Here is a 20,422-nt window from a genome sequence, read left to right on the forward strand (position 1 = left end):
GGAAGAAAAGATTGACTCTGTTTTTTCAGAAGACCCAGGGAAGCCAAATTCCCATCCAGGTCATCGCCTTTGGTAAGCTTAGATGAAACATTCAGATTTCAAAATGAAAAGAAAATATGGAAATAAATTACACTACATGGATCTTTGAAACCTGGGGAGTGCTAATTCTTAGAGCTTTTTATATTAAATAACCTGAGCTTCACTGTCCCATTGGCGGTCACCCTGTCCAGTGCAGAGAGGATTGAGTTGGATAATGACTCCCATTAGCACTGGGGGAGTTTTAACATGTAAATCCCTTACAAATGGGAAAGCAAATAGAGAGTGTCTCTGCTTAGTAAATCAACATAACTTGGGTGTTAGATTTTTCTCCTACAAGAGTGCCCTTGGTGGCTTGTTATCTTTGAAGTAGATGAAGCAGAAGGCTCTCAGCCCACCGTGTTTGCCTGCTTTTTCTTCTCATCAGGATTGTCCAGCATCTGTAGCCTTTTCTCCAGCCTCTGCTTCCATTCTTCTCTGAGCCTGAGGAGAGAAAAAATACAAATGCTTAGTAGTTTTATCTCTATATCTGATGGTCCAATTGAGGTCTTTCATTTTTCCTTATAAAAAATACTTTTGAGAAACAGATGGCTTTTACAAATTAATGAAGAAAAAATCAATAGATAAATGAACAAAGTGTATGAATATGTAGTTTTATAAATTTATTCCTTCCTAAATTGATTCAATATAATGTCAAACAAAATCCCAGCAGGACCTTTTGGTAGATATTGACAAACTGATTCCAAACTTTGTATGGCAAGGCAAAAGAAGTAGGTTAGCCAAAACAATTTTGAAGAAGAAAGTTGGATGACTCATATTACTTGATTCTGTGACTTAATATAAAGCTATCCTAATCAAGACAGTATGGTACTGATGAAGGAACAGACAAATAAATCAATGGAACAGAATAGAGTCCAGAAATAAATACAACCAATTGATTCTTTAAAAAAAATTTTTTTTATGTTTTATTTATTTCTGAGAGAGACAGAGAGAGAGAGAGCATGAGCAGGGGAGGGTCAGAGAGAGAGGGAGACACAGAATCTGAAGCAGGCTCCAGGCTCTGAGCTGTCAGCACAGAGCTTGATGCTGGGCTTGAACCCACAAACTGTGAGATCATGACCTGAGCTGACGTTGGACCCTTAATCAACTGAGCCACCCAGGCGCCCCAAAAACCAATTGATTCTTGACAAGAGGTAAAAGCTACTCAATGGAGAAAGGATTTTTTTTAAACAAATTGTGCTGGAGCATCATACATTCATATTTAAAAAATGGACTTTAATCTATACTCCACATCTTATACAAAATTAACTCAAAATGGATCACAGACCTAAATATAAAATGTAAGACTATGTGGTAGAGTCCCCTCCCTAAGAAATGTGGTAAGAAAAGACCTCTAGATAAGGGAAGGCAATGTGGCTATATGCATATGTGATATCCCTTATGACCCTGTTACATGAAACCACCCAATCAGACTATATCTATACATTACCCATATATGGGAGATAAAGAAGTACAAAATGCGTAGACTACACCACATGGTGTTCAGGGATCGGTGTTTCAAGTAGGAACCCAACTGAGACCTTGTCATCATGAATAAAGTTGCTTCCTGGAAAGAAAGGCCAGGTAGAAAGGCCTTGGTGTCACTACTTTCTGTGTAAGAGTCCTGCTACAACTAAGGCTTCTAGAAGATAACCTCACAAAATAATATATTCATTATTTCCCTTGGATTGGGTGAGAAATTTCTTAGATACAACACATAGGAAAAAGAAAATTTGGGGGTATCAGAATTAAAAATTTGCTCTGTGAATGACACCATAAAGAGAATAGGAGGCAAACCATAAATGGAGAAAATATTTGCAAATCACATTTCTGTTAAGGGACTTGTTTCTAGAATATATAAAGTTCAAATTGAATGATAAGAAAAGAATGTAATGGGCAAAAAATTCGAACAGACATTTTACCAAAGTTGTATGGATGGCAAATAAGCACATAAAAGTAATGCTTAGCATAATTAGGAAAATGCAAATTAAAACACAATGAATTATCATTAACCTCATAGAATGACCAAAACAAAAGAGGAAAACAAAAGAACAACGTACCCCCTCAAACCCCTCCATCAAAAAAACTCCAACAAAATTAAAAAAATAAACCCTCACAGCAAAATGCAAATGAAGTATTAGTCAGGATGCTTAGTAACTGAAAGTCTCTTACATTGCTGTGGAAGTGCAAAATAGAACAGTCTTTTGGGAAAGTAGTTTGGCATTTACCATATGACCCAGCAATCTCAATTTTCGGTACTGACTCAAGAGAAATGGAAACTTGTGTTCCACAGAAATCTGTATGTAAATGTTTACAGCGGTTTTATTCATAACCACCAAAGCCCAGAAATAACTTAAATGCCCTTCAAATGGGGAGTGGATCACCAAGCTGTGATATATCTATACAACAGAATAATACTCAGCAATGATAAGGAATAGTCAACTGAAGCACACAACAAGAATTAATCCCAAATACATTTTACTGAGTGAAAAGAGCCAGACTCAAAAGAATACAGAGTATATATTTCACTTATGACACTTTGGATAAAGCAAAATTGTAAGGATGGAGAACACATCAGGGGCTGGAAATGGGCAGAGGAATTGACCCTAAAGGAAAAGCATGAGGGGATTTTTCAGAGTGACAGAACTATGTCATGTCTTGATTGTGGTAATCATATGACTCTTAGCACCTGTCAAAACTCATAAAACTGTACATACATGAAAAGAAGTGCATGCTGCTTGTAAACCAATTAAGAAAAAATCTATAGTAAGATGGGAAGAGGATATAAATAAGCTATACCAGAAGAAGAAATCCAGCTGTTTCCTATACATATAAAAAGATCTCAACCAACCTTATAATTAATTAAATTCATTTTAAAAGAGTTAGATGCTATTTTCACCCATCAGATTAACAGTGATTAAGAGTTTGACAACACACAGTGTGAGCAACTGTCCCAGCCGCACTCCCATACTCAGGGTGGGAGTTTAAATGAATACAACTTCTTTGCAAGACAAGAAGTCAAGAGCTATCAAAATTAGAAAACAAAACAAACAACTCTTATCTTTTGACTTAACATTTTAATTTTTAGGAACATATCCCATAATTCTTATCCATATATGCAAAAATGTATGTGCAAGTATTCTTATTATCATATTGTTTGTGAAGCCAGAAAATGAAAAACAACCTAAGTGTTCTTTGATGTGATTGGTTAAATTGTTAACATCATTATAATGAAAAACATTAAAGAAGAACTGAATGTGCTGATATTGAAAAACTTCTAAGTAAGTTAAAAAAGTAAGTTGCAGAAGTATAGTCTCATCTTGCATAAAAATATAGCACACATTTATTTGCTTGTTCATATTGAAGTTTTTGGGAAAGATATATAAGAAATTGTTGATGTCAGTTTTCCCTAGAAAACAAGTATAGGAGCCCAAGTTAGAAGGAAACTCCCTTCTAATTATATATCCTTTTGTGATACTTGAATTTTAAAAAAATGTGCTTGTGTTAGTTTCATAAGAATAAAAATAATCAAAATGAAAAGATTGGGTAAATACTTTCATTACTTTGCTAGAGTTGCCATCACAAAATACCACTGACTGGGGGCTTCAACAACAGAAACGTATTTGGTCCCAATTCTGGAGGCTGGAAGTCCAAGATCAAGGTGTCAGTAGATTTGGTTTCTCCCAAAGCCTCTTTCCTTTGCTTGCAGATGGCTTTCTTGCTACACTCTCATGTGACCTTTTCTCTGGGTGTGTGTGCATCCCTGGTATCCCTTTGCACATCTAATCTCCTCTTTGTAAATAAAGCACATCTGTCAGATTGGATTAGGGCCTACACTAAAGGTCTAAAGGTCTCATTTTAACCAAGTCACCTCTTTAAAAGGCCCTATCTCAAAATACAGTCACACTTTGAATGTGTGAGGGTACACAATTCATTTCATAACAATGCTAAAGCAAAGTAGTGCATGCTTACTGCAGGAAGATCAGACTATACAATAAAGAATTTAACAAATTGGATTCCATCTTAATTTTTTCACTCTTATAAATAACCCTAAAATGAGTTATGATAATACTTATTACTCTTTTCATATACCCATCTGTTTTCCTCAGAAAGATTCCTGTAGGCAAGTAATTTAGAGTGTATAAATATTTTGAAGCCTCCAGGCACCTATTACTAAGTTGGCTTCCATAAAGTTCTCACTTAAAACTCTGCTCAATTATGGGCCCAGGAAAGAATGGAAAGAATCTAGCACGTCAGCCTGTTGTTAGGTATAGTTGTTGCTCAGCCACATTAGCAAGCAAGGATTGAAAGTTGAAATATTGAGAGAAGAATGAGGGATATGGAGAATAATGTTAAGACCTACCCCCATTCTATCTCAAACTAAATTAAAGAGATGGCCATAAAAATACAGTTTGCTTCTTTGAAAAATGAGATAAAACATGGAATGGCTGCTCTCTCAGCAGGCAACTGTCTCAGAGGTCCTTGCATGCTATACTTAAGAAGTGATGATTTACTGGGGCACCTGGGCAGCTCAGCTAGTTAAGACTTGGTGACTCTTGATTTCAGCTCAGGTCATAATTTCTCAGTTCATGGGTCCATGGTTCTGTGCTGACTGCAAGGAGCCTGGTTGAAATCCTTTCTCTCCCTCTCACCCTGCCCCTACCCTGCTTGTGCTCTTTCTCTCAAAATAAATAAACTTAAAAAAAAAAAAAAAAGAAGTGATGATTTATTGAGCTTCTATGACCTGTTGATATCACCTATTAGTCATTTTCATAAGTTATATTTTTCATTTTGCTTATTCAGTATGCATCTTAGTTTGTAACCAACCTCTCCTGGAGAAGTTTGAAAAAAACTTCTCACAAGCTGCCCTTGTTATAAGCATCTCTGAAAGTTTCTGTAATTAAATCTTTCTCCAAATGTACATGACTCCTGTCACTGAGATCTTTTAAAGTTCACTAATAAGTATTGCAGTCTGTGTATTTCATGGGGCTCAATGGACTTTTTAATATAATGTGGATACATTCATTAATTAAAGGGGCTTTAACTTTTCCTGGGTAAGATGGTTGTAAAAATGTACTGCTCAGAGATGCTGATGTGAGGAGCATCAACCTCCTTCCCTTTCTCCTTCCTGGAGGTTTGACCTGTATCATCTCCTGATGACTCTCCTTAACTTCTCAGTTATAGTTACAGGCTTTTAGACTTAGGTGTCCATGAAATTTATCATCTAAACTGAGGTACTCTTTTTTAAAGTTTTTTAAACATTTTTATTTATTTACTTTTTAGAGAGAGAGAGAGACAGAGAGTGCATGAGAAGGGGAGAGGCAAAGAGAGAGAGAGACAGAGAATCTGAAGCAAGCTCCTTGCTGTCAGCAAGCCTGATGTAGGGCTTAAACCCTAAGATCATGACCTGAGCCGAAGTCAGATGCTCAACCAACGGAGCCACCCAGGCACGCCTTTTTTAAAGTTTATTTATTTGAGAGAGAGAGTGCTGAAGGGGCAGATAGAGAGGGAGAGAGAGAAAATCCCAAGCAGGCTCCAACGCTCTCAGTACAGAGCCCAAGAGGGGCTCGAACTCATGAACTGTGAGATGGTGATCTGAGCTGAAATCAAGAGTCAGATGCTTAACTGACTGAGCCACATCAGTTTAGGAGCCACGTGCCCCTAAACGGAGATACTTTTAAAATAAAAGGGAAAATTACAATCCATAACTGTAACAAAATGATAGGCGTACACCTGGCCTGCCCCAACAAACCAGGAGGTTTGGTCCTAGTATCTACACTGCATTTGATTTTCCTCGGATTGTCTCCAACCATTATTTGCAAACAGTTTTCAACTTCTCTGGACCATTCCTATTCCTGTTTTGTTACTTCTCTCTGGCCATAGTCAGAGAGAGTAAGGGGCTTTCCGGTTCTGGGGCTCTTCGCCTCACCTCATGATCTCACCTCCAAGGCCTCTGCCAAACACACCCATTACCAAGATAAATTGATTCTCTGAAGCTCTGGCTGAATTCCTCTGTCAGTGAACCTGCAGGCGAGTGTGCTGACAATCATGTCCATGGTAAAACACCTGTTTCCACTCTACCCTGCTTTGCCACAAGTCTTGCTAGTCAGACCTGTGAGAAGAGCATAAAGCAATACTGATTTTGTTCTATCAGCAAAAGTATGGGTGGAAAATAGGTTTTTGTCTTTTAGTGTTCACTCAGAATATTTCTGTATTGCTCAGAGGCTTGAATTTGCCTTTTAAAAGTGGAGAATAGGGGCGCCTGGGTGGCTCAGTCGGTTGAACCTCCGACTTCGGCTCAGGTCATGATCTCACGGTTTGTGGGTTCGAGCCCCGCGTCGGGCTCTGTGCTGACAGCTAGTTCAGCGCCTGGAGACTGTCTTCGGATTCTGTGTCTCCCTCTCTCTCTGACCCTCCCCTGCTCACGCTGCCCCTCTCTCTCTCTCTCTCAAAAATAAATAAAACATTTAAAAATAAATAAATAAATAAATGAAAGTGGAGAACAGAATAAAAAAAAGAGTGTGAGTATTATGTATGTATGTCCAGAGTGTGTACTTATGTATAGAGGAGTATAAGGGACTATAGGCCACAAGGATAGAATAAGGACTTAAGGGTTTGTGACATTTACTGGTCTGCAAGTGTATGTTGTAAGGTACACTCTTACTCTGTTTCAAACTATTTGCTCAGATCAGCAGGACTTAAACTAATATTCCAACATTCTGTTTTTTTAATGAAAATAAATCTGGGATATTTAACAAAAGTAATAACAAAACCACTAGATTTTCATTTGTTGTTTATCAAGTAAAGAAAGACTTTGGGTTTTTTTATTCACAGCTGACAAGGGAAATTGCTCTGGTAAGTGAGACTCCAGAACAGAGGAGCAGACCACAGGAAGCTGCCTCTACTTCCTCACTCCTCAAGATTTTCAATGCAGAGGCTCTGCCCACATCTTTAAATATTTATTTGTGGGACACAATGGTGAAATGTTTCAGGATAAGCACATTTTGAAGATTTATTCTCTTGGTTATAGAAGGGAGAGAAAACTGCACCCACTTGGAAGAGGGTCATTTCTGGGGCATGTGGGAATCTGGAGAATAATTTGTTTAAACATGTATTTTAACATTTAAAACAAAAATCGTTTAATTATTTCTAAATGCATTTGTTCTATGGACCATTAGCAATTAGTTGCCTTTTTTTATAACCTCATTTTGCCTAATTACAAAATGGCACAGTATCACTGTAGAAACTTCGGAGAAACTAGGAGAGGTTATACACATAAAGTCTGCCATTCTGTTGTCTTGGGACTATCTTTGTTCTGGAAGCTGTCTACTGTGTCCCTAACTTGTCAATAAAAGTGATGTTCCTGTTAAAAATAAAAAATAAAAAAAAAAAAAACTAACCACTGTTAGTTTTTCTTGTATATACAGGTAGATTGTGTATATATTTTGACAAAAATAAAATGATGTCACAAATTATGCTTCTAATCTCATATCTTGAGGGTTCTGGAGGGGGAGATATGGTATAGGGGTCATGATGGGATCTGGCTCCCAGTGGGCTTATGGGCCAGGACTTGGGGGCAGAAGATGGCAGGAAACACACAACTGATTTTACTCACTCCCCTGGAATCTCCAGGACTGGATGCTCCAATGTGTGACTCTTCTAGCATGCAGAATGGTCCAATTTTGTTTGCTCAATAAATAGGAATATAGCTAGAATGATGGCAGAGCTCTTCTTTGGCTAGGAGAGAAGTTATTTCCCTTCAGCAGTTAATCAGGGTTTTTAGAAGTTAATGTTGGTTCAACACATGTGAACTACATATGTTTCTGCTCAGCATGATCAGAAACATGGAGACATAGCTCCTCACTGGCCAGCAGAATACTTAGCTGCCACTCCACTTGTGAGTGGGTATCTTAGCAAAACTTGGCTGAGCTGTTCCTATTTTAGGGAAAGAGAACCCAGATAGTCTCTGAAAAGTTGAGTTGATTGTCTGCTCCAAGGCTCTGCACATGTGAGGGCAGGTGCTGGTTCTTTTATCCAAAGTGATGTTCACACATGTGACACATGTTTTTCTCACATAAGTATATGTTCCCCTCTCAGCAGATTCCTTTGACTAAAACAACAAGTTTAGCCAAACAGGGGGATACCATTTTTTCTTCCCCCAAGAATATTAATATATATCTTCCCAAATGTGAGATTTCTCATACTTACATATATCTGTTGACCTAACCTTAAATTTAGGGTTCCTCATGTGCTGGGGATTGCAACAGAGACAAGAAAAGAGTTTTTCAGTTTATCAAGATATAAATAATAGAACTTCATTTTGGGTTATATATAAAAACGGCTCATCCTTATTTATAAGTCACTGGTTCTCAATCACAGGTGGCTTTGCCCTCAAGGGAATACTTGGTAATATCAGGAGATATTTTTTGTTGTTACAAGGGGAATGGGAGTCCTACTGAAGTGTAGTGTTTTGAGAGATGTTGCTAAACATCTTACAAAGCACAGGACAGTCCCCTGCCCCCAAAGAATTATCTGGCCCTAAATGGCAATAACGGTAGGTTCAGAAACCCTGGTATAGGTGGTGACAAGACTGAGTAGATGAATTAATCATGTCTTGAATTTTCTATATTTTATAATATTTTGACATCATAAGAAAATTGCTGGCCATGGAAAGGCCCAGAGCTAGCCTTTTCTCAGAGGTATCAAAAGGTCTGCTGTGAGCATGTCAACCAATTCTGAGTCTTTGGCCCACTTCTAACTCCCGCACATGAAGCCATATTTTCCCTGCCTTAAGTCACCCCAGGGCTAGGTGCCAGACAACTAGAGACCCCATCTATAGCTAGAGCCCTCTGGAATTATTCACATTAGACAGCCCTAAACTGTTTGCTCTGCTCTGCCTTGCCTTTAGCTCAGAAACTCTAATAAAAGCTTAGATGGTCCCCATGCTTCTGTCTTTTGCTTCCCCAGGCAAGACCTGATGCTTCTAGTGTGGCCCTGCAGGGTATGTGGTGACCCTTCCTCTGAGGCCTGTGAATATAATAAACTTCGTCCAAGTCTTGTTTTCCTCTCTTCTCATGGCTGCACTGGCTTTACCATACCATATCGAGCATTTGCATTCTTAGAACAGTGATAATAAATAGAACTCAGTCTCCCATATTCACATCTGGTATATTTCTACAGAAATCTAGTTTAAAAAATAGTAGAGAAATAATCCACCTACTTTCTCAGGGCGCTCCTTCCCTGACGATCTTCCTCCAGTTCCCTGTAACAAGTCTGTTTGCTGATTTCTTTTTCCCAGAAGGTTTTGAGCTCGTGACAAGTTTCACAGCAGAAGACTTCCCGACAGATATATTGATTGTTCATCCCCTGAAAAATAAATGAAAAAGAAATCCCAGAGCCACTCTAAATTTGGAGTGATGAAAAGTGAGTTTGAATCCAGACCCTTCCATTTATACTTTTTGCGACTGTAGACAAATTACAGTCACTATGATTTGTTTTCTCAGCTGTAAATGGAAATAATAATGGTTCTGTCAGAAAATATAATAAAAACTTTTTGAAATGAGCAGAAAAGGGGCCTGCTGTTTCATTATCTTTGACCTATTTTACAAATCCAAAATTATGGAAAAAATATAGTAATGCAAATGCTTCTTGAACATAAAGAGTCAAATAAGTTTTGTCTAGGGGAATGCAGTTGATAGCCATGTGGATACCAAGCAATTTCAATCTACTTCTAATTCATTTCAGTATTCTTGATAGCCTATATCTGTTTGTTTTTTAAAATTCTTTTTGAATTAGTTGTGATACCTTGCCAGTTTTCTCACTAATTAATAAATTGAATGAAATGTTTCACTAATTTATGTTATTTATTTTTTATTTATTGTTCATTTTATTTTTATAATAGTTGTGATTTTTACTTAAAGAAAGGAGTCTTAACAGTTACTTCACAGTTATGTGATATACATATACATGCTATGTATATCAAATGAGATGGTACATGCAGAAGTTCTAAACAATGTATGGCAAATAGGCAATCAACAAATGTTATGCTCTTTCCATCTTTCCTCACAGAATAACAATAACCTCTACCATTTGTTGAGCACATAATGTGTGATAGGCCTTCTATACACACTTAAACATTTGATTTTCTGTACAACTCTCAGAGCTGGGTGATTCCACACTCATTGTTCAGGTGAGGAAACTGAGAAAGAATTTGCCAATATCCTCATAAGTGAACCTGGTAGAGTGGGACTTTGAACCTAGGTCTGACCATCTTCAAAGTGGGCTCTCTTGTCTCTGAGACTCTCATCACAAGAAATGGTCACCATATAGTTTGTGTGGCATGTATATGTGTCCCGTGAAAGTGCACATGTTTAATACTCAAAAATGCTTACTTTTTATGTGAACATTGCCCATTTTCCAGATCCTAGTGGCTTTGGCAGGCAGGTAGATGCAAAGGACTGCAGAAAATCTCTGTCTCTACCTGCTGGTGAACACTGGCTCAGACAAGAGCTCTGGCTCTGGCTGGAGATTAGGAAGGACCTGGACCTTACCGTTTTGCTGTTGTTTTGATATCCTGGAACATATAATAGGTGCTCAGTTATTCTTCATTAAATTAAATTAAATGGCCCTTGTCAAGCTAATTTTTTTCCTAAAAAAAGCCTGCCTGCAATTGCCAATGGCCTCAGATGCTGAGGGAAGGTCTGGAAGGTGATTTTTGTACTTTCTTGGTAGGGGATGTGCTCAAATCCTTTTGCCTTCTGTAGTTTCAGGAGGCTAGTGTTGTGCCCAAGAGAGCCTCTCCAGGCTCTCTCTGAGCCCCACTTGAGTTCTGAAGTTCCAGCCCAGAGGTAGCATAGACTCCATCTTCTAAGAGCGTATTTCCCACTTATTTTTTCCCCCAGGCTAATGAAATCAGTGAACAGAATTCTAGTAAATTCTTAGCCACTAGACACTGAAAGAGTTGTTAAAATATATATCAGAATTCATAGAACTAGAGTATGGTGTGTGCTCCTCTAGAAGTTAGTTTCCTATAGATTTAGTTCAAGCTGCAGAGGTGTCTTAAATTTTCTTATTATCCTCATGTGACTCTGCCTGTATAAATGCTAGATAAGAAAATGGTGCTTGCTTTGAACAAGGAATAAGGCATTGATGCAAACTTTTAACTTAAGTAGACCAAAAGTAATATTGCATGACTTATACACACATTCCTTTATTTAAAAATGCTCCTAAACATTTCAAGTTCATGTTAGATATCTGGTATTCAGAGAAAAGATAATTTGGTCAAATAGGTACTCACTGGAATTTTTTTCCTTTCTTGAAATTTACAAGTAACATTTTATTCTAAAGAATTTTTCATAAAAAAAGAAGAGGCCTATGCAGCCACACAGACTGCTCACATCATCGTGTCATTTTACATTTACCCGATTTGGGGGAAAGGTGTGGTTTGAATATGGAAGGAAGATTTATTCTAGCAGCACTGTAGTTGCATAACTATGAGCTAGGTTAAGAGAAGCAGTTGAAAGCAGTGTGGTGTCCATACACTCAAGGAATAAATTAAACCATGGTGAGCCCAAAGGAAATCAGCAGGTTCTGAAGAATCTGATGCATGCTGCCTCTACTTCCCATTCTCTCCAAAGGGCTATGACCTTTGGGAAGACTTCAAGAATCATAAATTTACATACTCTCAGTGGTCAGGCAGGTGTCATAAAGGAGTAAGGCTACTGGACCTGCACGACAGAGAGCACTGGGCACTGTGGTCATCTGTAGAGACACATTCATGCACAGAACACTGTACTGGCTGAAGGAAGGATGGCTTCCTTGGTGCAGTCTGAGGGCTCCCTCACTGTGCTTCTTAAGGGATGCATTCTATCTGCAGCTTTGGCCCTGTGGTTTTTTTCTTTAGCCTTTCTCAAAACCTCTTCCCCACGCTCTCCCTGCAGGGCATCCTGAACTATTTCACTTTCTTTCAGCTGGCTTCCTTCCTACTGAGTTTCTCTGTGTAGCCCCTTTCCTGCCTCTGCACTTGAGCATAGGATATCATCCTTATTGGTCAGTCCTTCTCTTGCTGTCATCCTTGAAGCCACTAAGATTGGAACTCTTCACCAAGCCTCACCTCACCCAATAGAGGATGTGTGGAGATAGTTATTCTGCCTGCCAACCCAACTGCAGTCCCACCTCACTCACCTTCCCTGGTGGTCATACCCTGACAGCCATAATGGCCAGGGAACTGAGAAGGAGGACAGGACTGTTGTCACTATTGTGACTTTGAACAATAGGCCTTTTATGTGTTCTGAGACCCAGTTCTATCATCCACAAAGTGGAAATGAAATATAGTAATATAGATGAAAGTGCCAATTCCATTGCCATTCATTTCTGAAATGTTCATATACCAACCCAGTACATGCTTGTCCTTGGGCAGCTCACAATCTGTTGTCCTATCCCTGGTAAGAGATCAAAAGTGTTAACTGAATTTGAACCACCACCTAAATAAGTTCTTGTTGTCTTTAGTTTATGCATGATATTAAATGCTTTGCTCCTTATTGACTCAGCATGTATTTAAGGTTTATTTACCTCTGTTGCTGGGCTGTCAGAATTAGAAAGCCTTAGATCTCAGGGATAAGATGCTTCCCTGCTTGTCTGAGGTCCAATGTTGGACGGCATACAGAGAAGTCTTTAGCAAAAGCTCTTGGTGATGAGTTTCACTCTTACATCATTTAAGATGTTATATTTGGGGATCTTTGTGGTCAGATCCTATCATCATATTCACTGAGTGATGCCCAATGTGCTTAAGAATGTATAAATAAGGCAGGGAACAGAACATTTAAAAAGTCAATTTTTCCCTGGGAGTATTCATGAGAAACCTAAGCACTGACAGTTACTCTATCTGCACCTATAGCTGGTCCAGGCAGAGAAAATCACCCACTATATGCCCTATGTATATGGTGCTGCCCTATAGATGCTCCGATGAGGGTAAAAAGACATTACTTTCCCAAGATGTTCTGAGTGGGATCACGAAGAAGGGAAAGCCTCTGTGATCTCCTGTGGGATAGATTGGTGCTGCTTTTATAGTCACAAAACAGAAATACTATGGAATGTGAGGACAGGTGAACCTTTCAGTTACCTGAAATCTCCTGAGTCACTTTTAAAGATTTTGAGATTAAGTTCCTTTTTTACTGAGGAACTTTTCAAACTCAAGTGTCTTCCTTCTATTCTTTTGCAAGTAACTTTTTTTATAAATCCAAGTTTGGATCTTTACATTCATCCTTTCTTAATTTTAGTTTGCTGCTTTCTTCTCATGGTGGTTGCAGATTGGAGAGAAAATAGACTTCTCAAGTAAGCGTGATGCTTCTGATTTATTTTTGTTTGCCCTCTAAACCTGAGATTCTCTAAGAATATAGGATAATTTCTTTTTCTTAATACCAAGAAAGATATGTTATTACTCACCCCCATTCCCCCATGGCTCAAAACTCAGGAGCAGCAAATTTAAATAACTCTAGTGGCCAGAAGTTCACATAAATGAGTTATTATGGGTATTTTCATAATTAACAGTTAGGAATAGTATCTGCTTCCCCTCCTCTAAAAATATATATCAGATTCACTGCATTTATCCTTTTTGTATCTCTAATTCTGATTTAAAAAAAAAACAAACCTGAGTATATAGAGTTATTTCTCTTTAAGATAGACAATAAGGTATTCACAATGGATACTCAGTCCTTATGGGACAAGAAAGAGTGGAATTGAGTCCAAGGATGGAGTAGGCCTCTCCCCACCAATGGACCAGTAAAACTTGCTGCCACACATTCACCTACTGGCTGATGGGCTGCTCATCTGTGATCTCTGGCTTAGTTTCATACCCTTTATTGAACAGTAACTGAATACCTTTCATCTTCAAGGTGCTTTACATCTTGCATCGAACTCTCACAAACTTATTCATATCCACATTTGACAGAGAAGGTACAAAGAGGCAAACCATTGCCCAAGGTCACTAATGCCCAAGGTCACTTCATCAATGGTGATGGAGCTGAGATTGAAAGTGATGGAGCTGAGATTTAAACACTGCCCAGCTTCAAAGCCTGTGCTTGCCACTGTCACATTACTCAGCCAGGCAGCCAGCCAGCCAGCCAGAAAGATGATAGATCCTGGGAAGAACTGGGTCACATAAGAAGCATGTATCTGGTTTAGGTTGTTTTAAGCAATGTGCAAGTCATCAATTCTTTATCAAGGCAGAACTAGATTAACTTTTTTTCAAGATTATTCCACACTTATTGCATTAAGACAAACCTCCCTTCTCTTTTCAGAAGTGCCCAATGTTCAGTTTTATGTGTGTGATGATAAGGACTAAAACAAACACGCAGAGCACTAATTCTTCCTATACCAGCACATAGTTAAATGTAAGCTTTTTACCATTCTGCCAAATGCTGGTTCTATCATCTGGAGATTCTGTCTCTACAGCTACTGGGGGACATGGACATCACCTCATTTCTTCTCAGGTGGTCTTTTTCACCTTCAGTGAAAATATCTTTAGGAATGATGTTTCTAGGTCCAGTTGCTAAGATGACAGTAGCTGATTGTGGGCCTGAGATGTTTTGATGGGTTTTTCTTCCCATTCCATCTTCAGGCCTCACTGGACAGAGAGTGGAATGATATTTATTCTCCTCTCCTCCTTCGCATATGGAATTTGGAGCATTATGTGAAAGTGGTGCTCCTCAGTGTAGCATCTTTTCAGGAAAATACCTTTTTTTTTTTAACTTGCCTTCCAAAATCCAGTCGGGTTATTTGAATTTAAGTCTTGAGTTTCTCTCTACAGTTTTTCCTCTAATTAATATCTTTCAAAGGCATTTCAATATTTTTAATGTAGTTTATTTATTTTTGAGACAGAGAGACAGAGCGTGAGTGGGGGAGGGACAGTGAGAGAGGGAGGCACAGTCTCCAAAACAGGCTCCAGGCTCTGAGCTGTCAGCACAGAGCCTGATACGGGGTTGGAACCCACGAACTGTGAGATCTGACCTGAGCCCAAGTCTGACGCTTAACCGACTGAGCCACCCAGGTGCCCTTCAAAGGCAATTCAGATTTTGCCCACAATGTGATATTTGAGTCTTAAGAAAAGACACAGGTAAAATAAAAAGCCACCTGGGGCAGTATGAGTGAGTTCTTGAGTAGTTTGAAATTTTAACTAAAAAAGATATGTAAGAAAAGAAATACTTGCGTTGAATGTGTTCATAATAACTCAGCCCTGTCGTGTTCTGTGGGGTTTGTCTGAATTAATTGGGATTAAGTCATCAGAGACCAACAATTGTTATTCAAGTAACTATTAACTAAATAAGTAAAGAAGAGGCTTTGAGTCCATGTGACCTTGGGAAACTTACATAACTTTTCTAAAGCTTAAGTTTCTCATGTTAAAAAAAAATGAATTGTTCTAAGGATTAAATGAGATTACCATCCAAGGCACTGAACATAATATCTGGTCTATGGAAAAACTCTCATTATCATCATCATTTATATTCATATTAGCAACCCACATTGAGTACAGTACCAAATGTTATTTAATTCTCAGCATAGTCTGCTAGGTTTATTGTTCCCCTATTTGAGGATGAGGATGTAAATCTGAGAGGTTTAAGTGACTTTCCCCTAGTTCCAGAGCTAACAAGGGGGATAGCCAGAGATCTAGCCCAGACCTGTCAATTTCACAGTCCTTGGTCTGTTTACTCATCGGGTGCTGACATCATGCATTAGTAACGGTGAGCAATGAATCATGCTTTGCAGTTGCTAATGAGATCTTGAAAATTATCTCATTTAATGATATCAATAGCTCTGGGAAGTAGGTATTATTTCCCCAGATAACAGACAAGAAACCAGGCTTAGAAGGTTTAAGTTCTTGTCAAAATCTCAGAACCAGTAAATGCCAGAGCTGAGCTCTAAAACTACTCTGTCTTATTCCAAAGATCCTGTCATCACCTCCCACAGTTTGAACCACTTTACCCAGTTATTTAGGGGAAAGTTTACCTTCCCTAAAAATGAATGAATGAATACATAAATAAATAAATACATAAATAAATAAGGACTAATTAGTGTCTATCATCAGGAGATATAATTACCCCAAGATGCTCAGCAAGAATATTGCTTGGATCCACCCATGACCAACCTACACTGTCAATTGTGACTGTTCCTGTGGGCTTGGTTGGAAGCCTTGGTAACTAGAGCAGACGGGAGCTTGTGGAGGGGATAAGCTCTAGACACCCAGCCGGAGGTGAGGACCAGTAAGATCAGGAACATCAATCTAGTTAGTTGATCAAGTTTCAAGATGCTGTAAATGTCAACATTGAATCAATGGACAAAATTGGAATATGGACAATAACAGGATCATATCAGTGTTAAATTTCTTGAAGTTGACACCTGTGCTATGATTATGGAAGAGAATGACCTGTTATTAAGAAGTACCTACTGAGTTAGCTAGAGGAGAAGACTCATGATGAGTCAACTAATTCTCAAAAGCTTCAGAAAAAATAGGTAGATAGATAAAATAAATAGTATAGCAAACAGGGTGGTGATAGGAGTATCTGAGTTAATGATATATGGGTATTCTTTGAACTATTCTTGTAATGTTTCACAATCTTGTAATTATTTCCAAATAAAAAGTCAAAAAAATAAAAATTAATTTTCTCTCTTTTCAAGAAAAATTGCTGTTTAGGTTTCTTCTCTCACATTTACCCCCAACTTCTTATTCAGATCACTAACCTCTGTAAATAATACCTACACACACTTTACTTTTTAAAAGTTTTTGTACTTTTTAAAAGTTTTTATTTAAAATAAAAATATTTTAAAATATTTTAAAAAATATTTTAGTGTTTATTTTTGAAAGAAGGAGAGAGAGAGCATGAGGCAGGAAGGGCAAAGAGAGAGGGAGACAGAGAATCCAAGGTGGGCTCTGTGCTGACAGCAGAGAGCCTGATGTGGGGCTTGAACCCAAGACCTGTGAGATCATGACCTGAGCTGAAGTCAGGTGCTAAATGACTGAGCCACCCAGGCACTCCTGTACTGAGTATTTTGTAATGCCAAAAAGTAAGAAAGTAAAAAATAGATGGGGGCCATTGCAAGAGACTGAGAAGCCAACTTGAAAAAGTTCTCAATTCCTTTTTAAAAATATTTATTTATCTTTGGGGAGGGGTAGGACATAGAAAAAAGGAGAGGGTCCAAAGCAGGCTGTGCACTAAGAGTGGAGAGCCTGATGTGGGGCTCAAACTCACAAGCTGCCAGATTGACCTCTTAAAGTCAAAGCTGGACCGTTAACTGACTGAGCCACCCAGGCACCCTGAAAGAGCTCTCGATTACAAAGCAACAAATATATAACCTTATATTAGTTACAATCCCAGGAATGAATCCAAACTGATATACATTCTTGAAAAAAATAAATGAGGGAGAAGGGACAATTATTCCTTTCAGGAGAATTCTGATAAATAAATGTAGAAGGAAAGAGGCGAATAGAAAAATCACCATGAAAACACCACAGTAATAATAATTGCTATAGGCAGAATCCATTAATGAATAGTAAAATTAGCAGATGATCCTATGAAGACAAACAAGATATTTGCATGGCCTCAAAAATATCCCTCCCTAAATTTACTAATTCTTCTTGTGGTTTTAACATATTACCACAGGTAGAGCTGAATTACCCTTTCCTTGTATCTGGCATGACTTGGTGACTGAAATGAAAATAGTAACTTTACAGTGGAGAAAAAAAGCACTCTCTACGCATGTGATCAAGGTGCACATCACTGATAATGAGCAATGTTGATATTATATGCCACCTGATATGGCTTGACAGAGGGACACATTGCCTCCATGGTATACCTCTCCCAACACCAGAAAATTGTCTATTCATGAAAATACTGCAGATAAATTAAAATTTGAGAACATTCTATAAAATAGAATGGTTACTACTCATTAAAAGTGTCAAGGTTACAAAAGACAAGGAAATACTGCAAAGTTGTCACATATTGGAAACTAAGGAGATCTTGAAAACATATGATCTATCTATCTATCATCTATCTATATCTATCATCTATCATCTATCTATTTATCTACCACATAAATGCAATGTAGTATCCTGGATTGGACCCTCAAACAGAAAAAAAAAAAAAGGACATTAGAGTAAAAACTAAAGAAATCCAAATAAAGTCTGCAGTTAATTTTATTATATGAATGTTAATTTCATAAGGGTATCTGCTTATGTAAGATGTTGACATTAGAGTAAACTGAGTGACAGTGTGCAACTCTGTCTAAATCCAAACTGACTTCAAAATAAAAAGTAAAAAAAAAAAAGGCCTTTATACAAAAGCATGCATCTGACACTATGGACAGTTGTGGACAGTGATGGGCCATTCTCTTGCTGAGGAGTGTTTTCAATGCACATGAAGATATCCTGTCAGAGCCAACAGTGTCATGGAGCACAGGCCTACCTGTGTCATGGAAAGAGCCCTGCACTAGGAGTTAGGAAACCTCTAAATCCCATATGGGCAGGTTACTTACCCAACAACAGAAATGTCTTTGCTTTCTCATCTGTAAAATGAAACCATATGTATTTTCACAAAGTTAATGAATTTTCAACTGAAAAAGCTGTTGCAGTAAATACTTAGTAACTGACACAGTAAATACTTAACAAAATCCTGGGTTGTCTAATTTATATCCATAAATTAATGTTGACTACCTACAAATCAAAGGCCACAGATTCAGAAGGTGAATCCAGAGGTGCTTCGAATACTCTGTGGGCAATTCTAGAACATATGGTCCATTTGAAGGCCCTACTCAGCTCCAGCTGACTTGGCAGTGGAGCACATTCCCAGTGTTACCAGATATTTGAGCTTTCCAAGAGAAGCTGGAAATCTTAATTTTTAAAAATGCATATAATTTCCTTATTTTAAAATGTTAATAATCACTTTAGGATGCTTTAAAGTGTTGTATGAAACATCAGAATGTGTTTGTTGGTGGATTTGGTTTTTTGGTCACCAGTCTTTGAACCCTGTAGGGACTAACAGGGAAAACCTGAGCTCCCCATGAGCCATGTAGCCATGTCTCAGATTCCAAAACAAACATACTCTGGCATGTGTAAAGTTAAAATAAAACCTCACAAAGCAAAACGAAACAGAATTTAGCCTCCTCCACCTCCCAGGTCACTGTTAACCACTGCAGATTTATATTGGTCACCTCTAGGTGGTTGCATTTGATCTCCACCTAATTGGGGCTGGAAGGGAATTGAGAGGCCATTAAACCCATTCTACAGGCCCCTGGGTTTGTGTCTTCCCAACTCCTTTGAAACAATGGAGAGCTTCCACACCTGGCTGAGTTGGGAGTAGGAGCTAGATTTCCATACTCTTGTCCCATTAACTGGGTTCTAAACTACTCTGGAGCAAGGAGCCTGCCTGATAGGGTGCATTTAAGACTTGCTTGTCCGATAGACAAAACACCTATAATTCTTTTGTGCTGACACCACTCATCTAGTCAATTAAAAGTCTCCAAAGAATTTTGAGCTAAAAATAAAAACTTCTTTAGTAAATTTTGTATTCTATTCTTATTAAAAACTTTGAAAGGTAAGTTGGTTACAATACAAAATTTTGCTAAACTATTGTTTCTCTCCTCCCTGCCTTTACCTAGATCTCAGCCCAGTGGCTATCACTAGTTATTTTTATTGTTTTTTTTTTTTCTGAACAGGCTGTGTATCTTTTTTTAAAGAGTGGGCTCTAACCAAATTCCAACTTCCCCAAATCGTTGTTTCCAGAAACTTTTTTTTTTCTTTTTAGCAAATGAAACGTCTGGAACAAATCCACTTTAATCATCTCTATTGTTCTGTTGAGTGAGAACAAAGTCACGATGGTTGTTATGCCTAATTTCTCTTTCACAGGGTGTGCTTTCTAAATAAGCTGGATCATTGTGATCAATAAAGCATAATTCCTTGGAAACTCAAGAGGTGTGAGAAGCAGCTGTGTCTAAATGCACAGTCAGCAGGAAAGGTGGAGTGGGAGGAGGGACAGAGAGGAGGGCTGACAAGGACAGCAAACACTGCTGGCACACTTGCTGGCAGTACTGAAGGAAAGAAGACAATTGAGAGGAGAAATGTGGAGATTTAGGGGAGCATTCACTTTCCTTTTTCTCCCTGAGTATTGTAGGATAGTGTTTTTTCTTTGTTTCCTTTTGTTGTGATGGTCCATGTAGTTGGGGACGCATATGATAATCACTGCTTTCCATAATTTATTCAATCTTTCTCAGCAGGAAATCTCCCAAATAATTTGGCCAATGGATTACAAAGTTTTACACAATTAGCAAAGATGGTCTTTTACGATTGCATTTTTAAAAA

The 20,422-nt window shown here is 38.2% G+C and overlaps 1 protein-coding gene across 1 annotated transcript; it reads right to left on the minus strand.

Annotated features, from left to right (window-relative positions):
• Nucleotides 1-336: 336 nt before the first annotated feature.
• Nucleotides 337-9,444, minus strand: FAM240B (family with sequence similarity 240 member B). Its single transcript, XM_077749477.1, has 2 exons — nt 9,296-9,444; nt 337-519 (listed from the first exon to the last, which is right to left on the minus strand). The coding sequence occupies exons 1-2, from the start codon at nt 9,436-9,438 to the stop codon at nt 426-428; spliced, it is 237 nt and encodes a 78-aa protein (XP_077605603.1). The 5' UTR covers nt 9,439-9,444; the 3' UTR covers nt 337-425.
• Nucleotides 9,445-20,422: the final 10,978 nt, after the last annotated feature.

The sequence above is a fragment of the Crocuta crocuta genome, unplaced genomic scaffold, assembly GCF_008692635.1.
Source record: "Crocuta crocuta isolate KB4526 unplaced genomic scaffold, BGI_CrCroc_1.0 scaffold99, whole genome shotgun sequence".
NCBI classification, from domain to species: domain Eukaryota; kingdom Metazoa; phylum Chordata; class Mammalia; order Carnivora; family Hyaenidae; genus Crocuta; species Crocuta crocuta.

Bases quoted from the DNA above. Each gene is read 5' to 3' on its own strand.
- FAM240B (XM_077749477.1), bottom strand. From the start codon at position 9,438: ATGAACAATCAATATATCTGTCGGGAAGTCTTCTGCTGTGAAACTTGT. The intron at 520-9,295 runs GTAGGTGGATTA...TTCTCTCCTCAG, and splicing joins GGAAGGAGCGCCCTGAGAAA to GCTCAGAGAAGAATGGAAGC.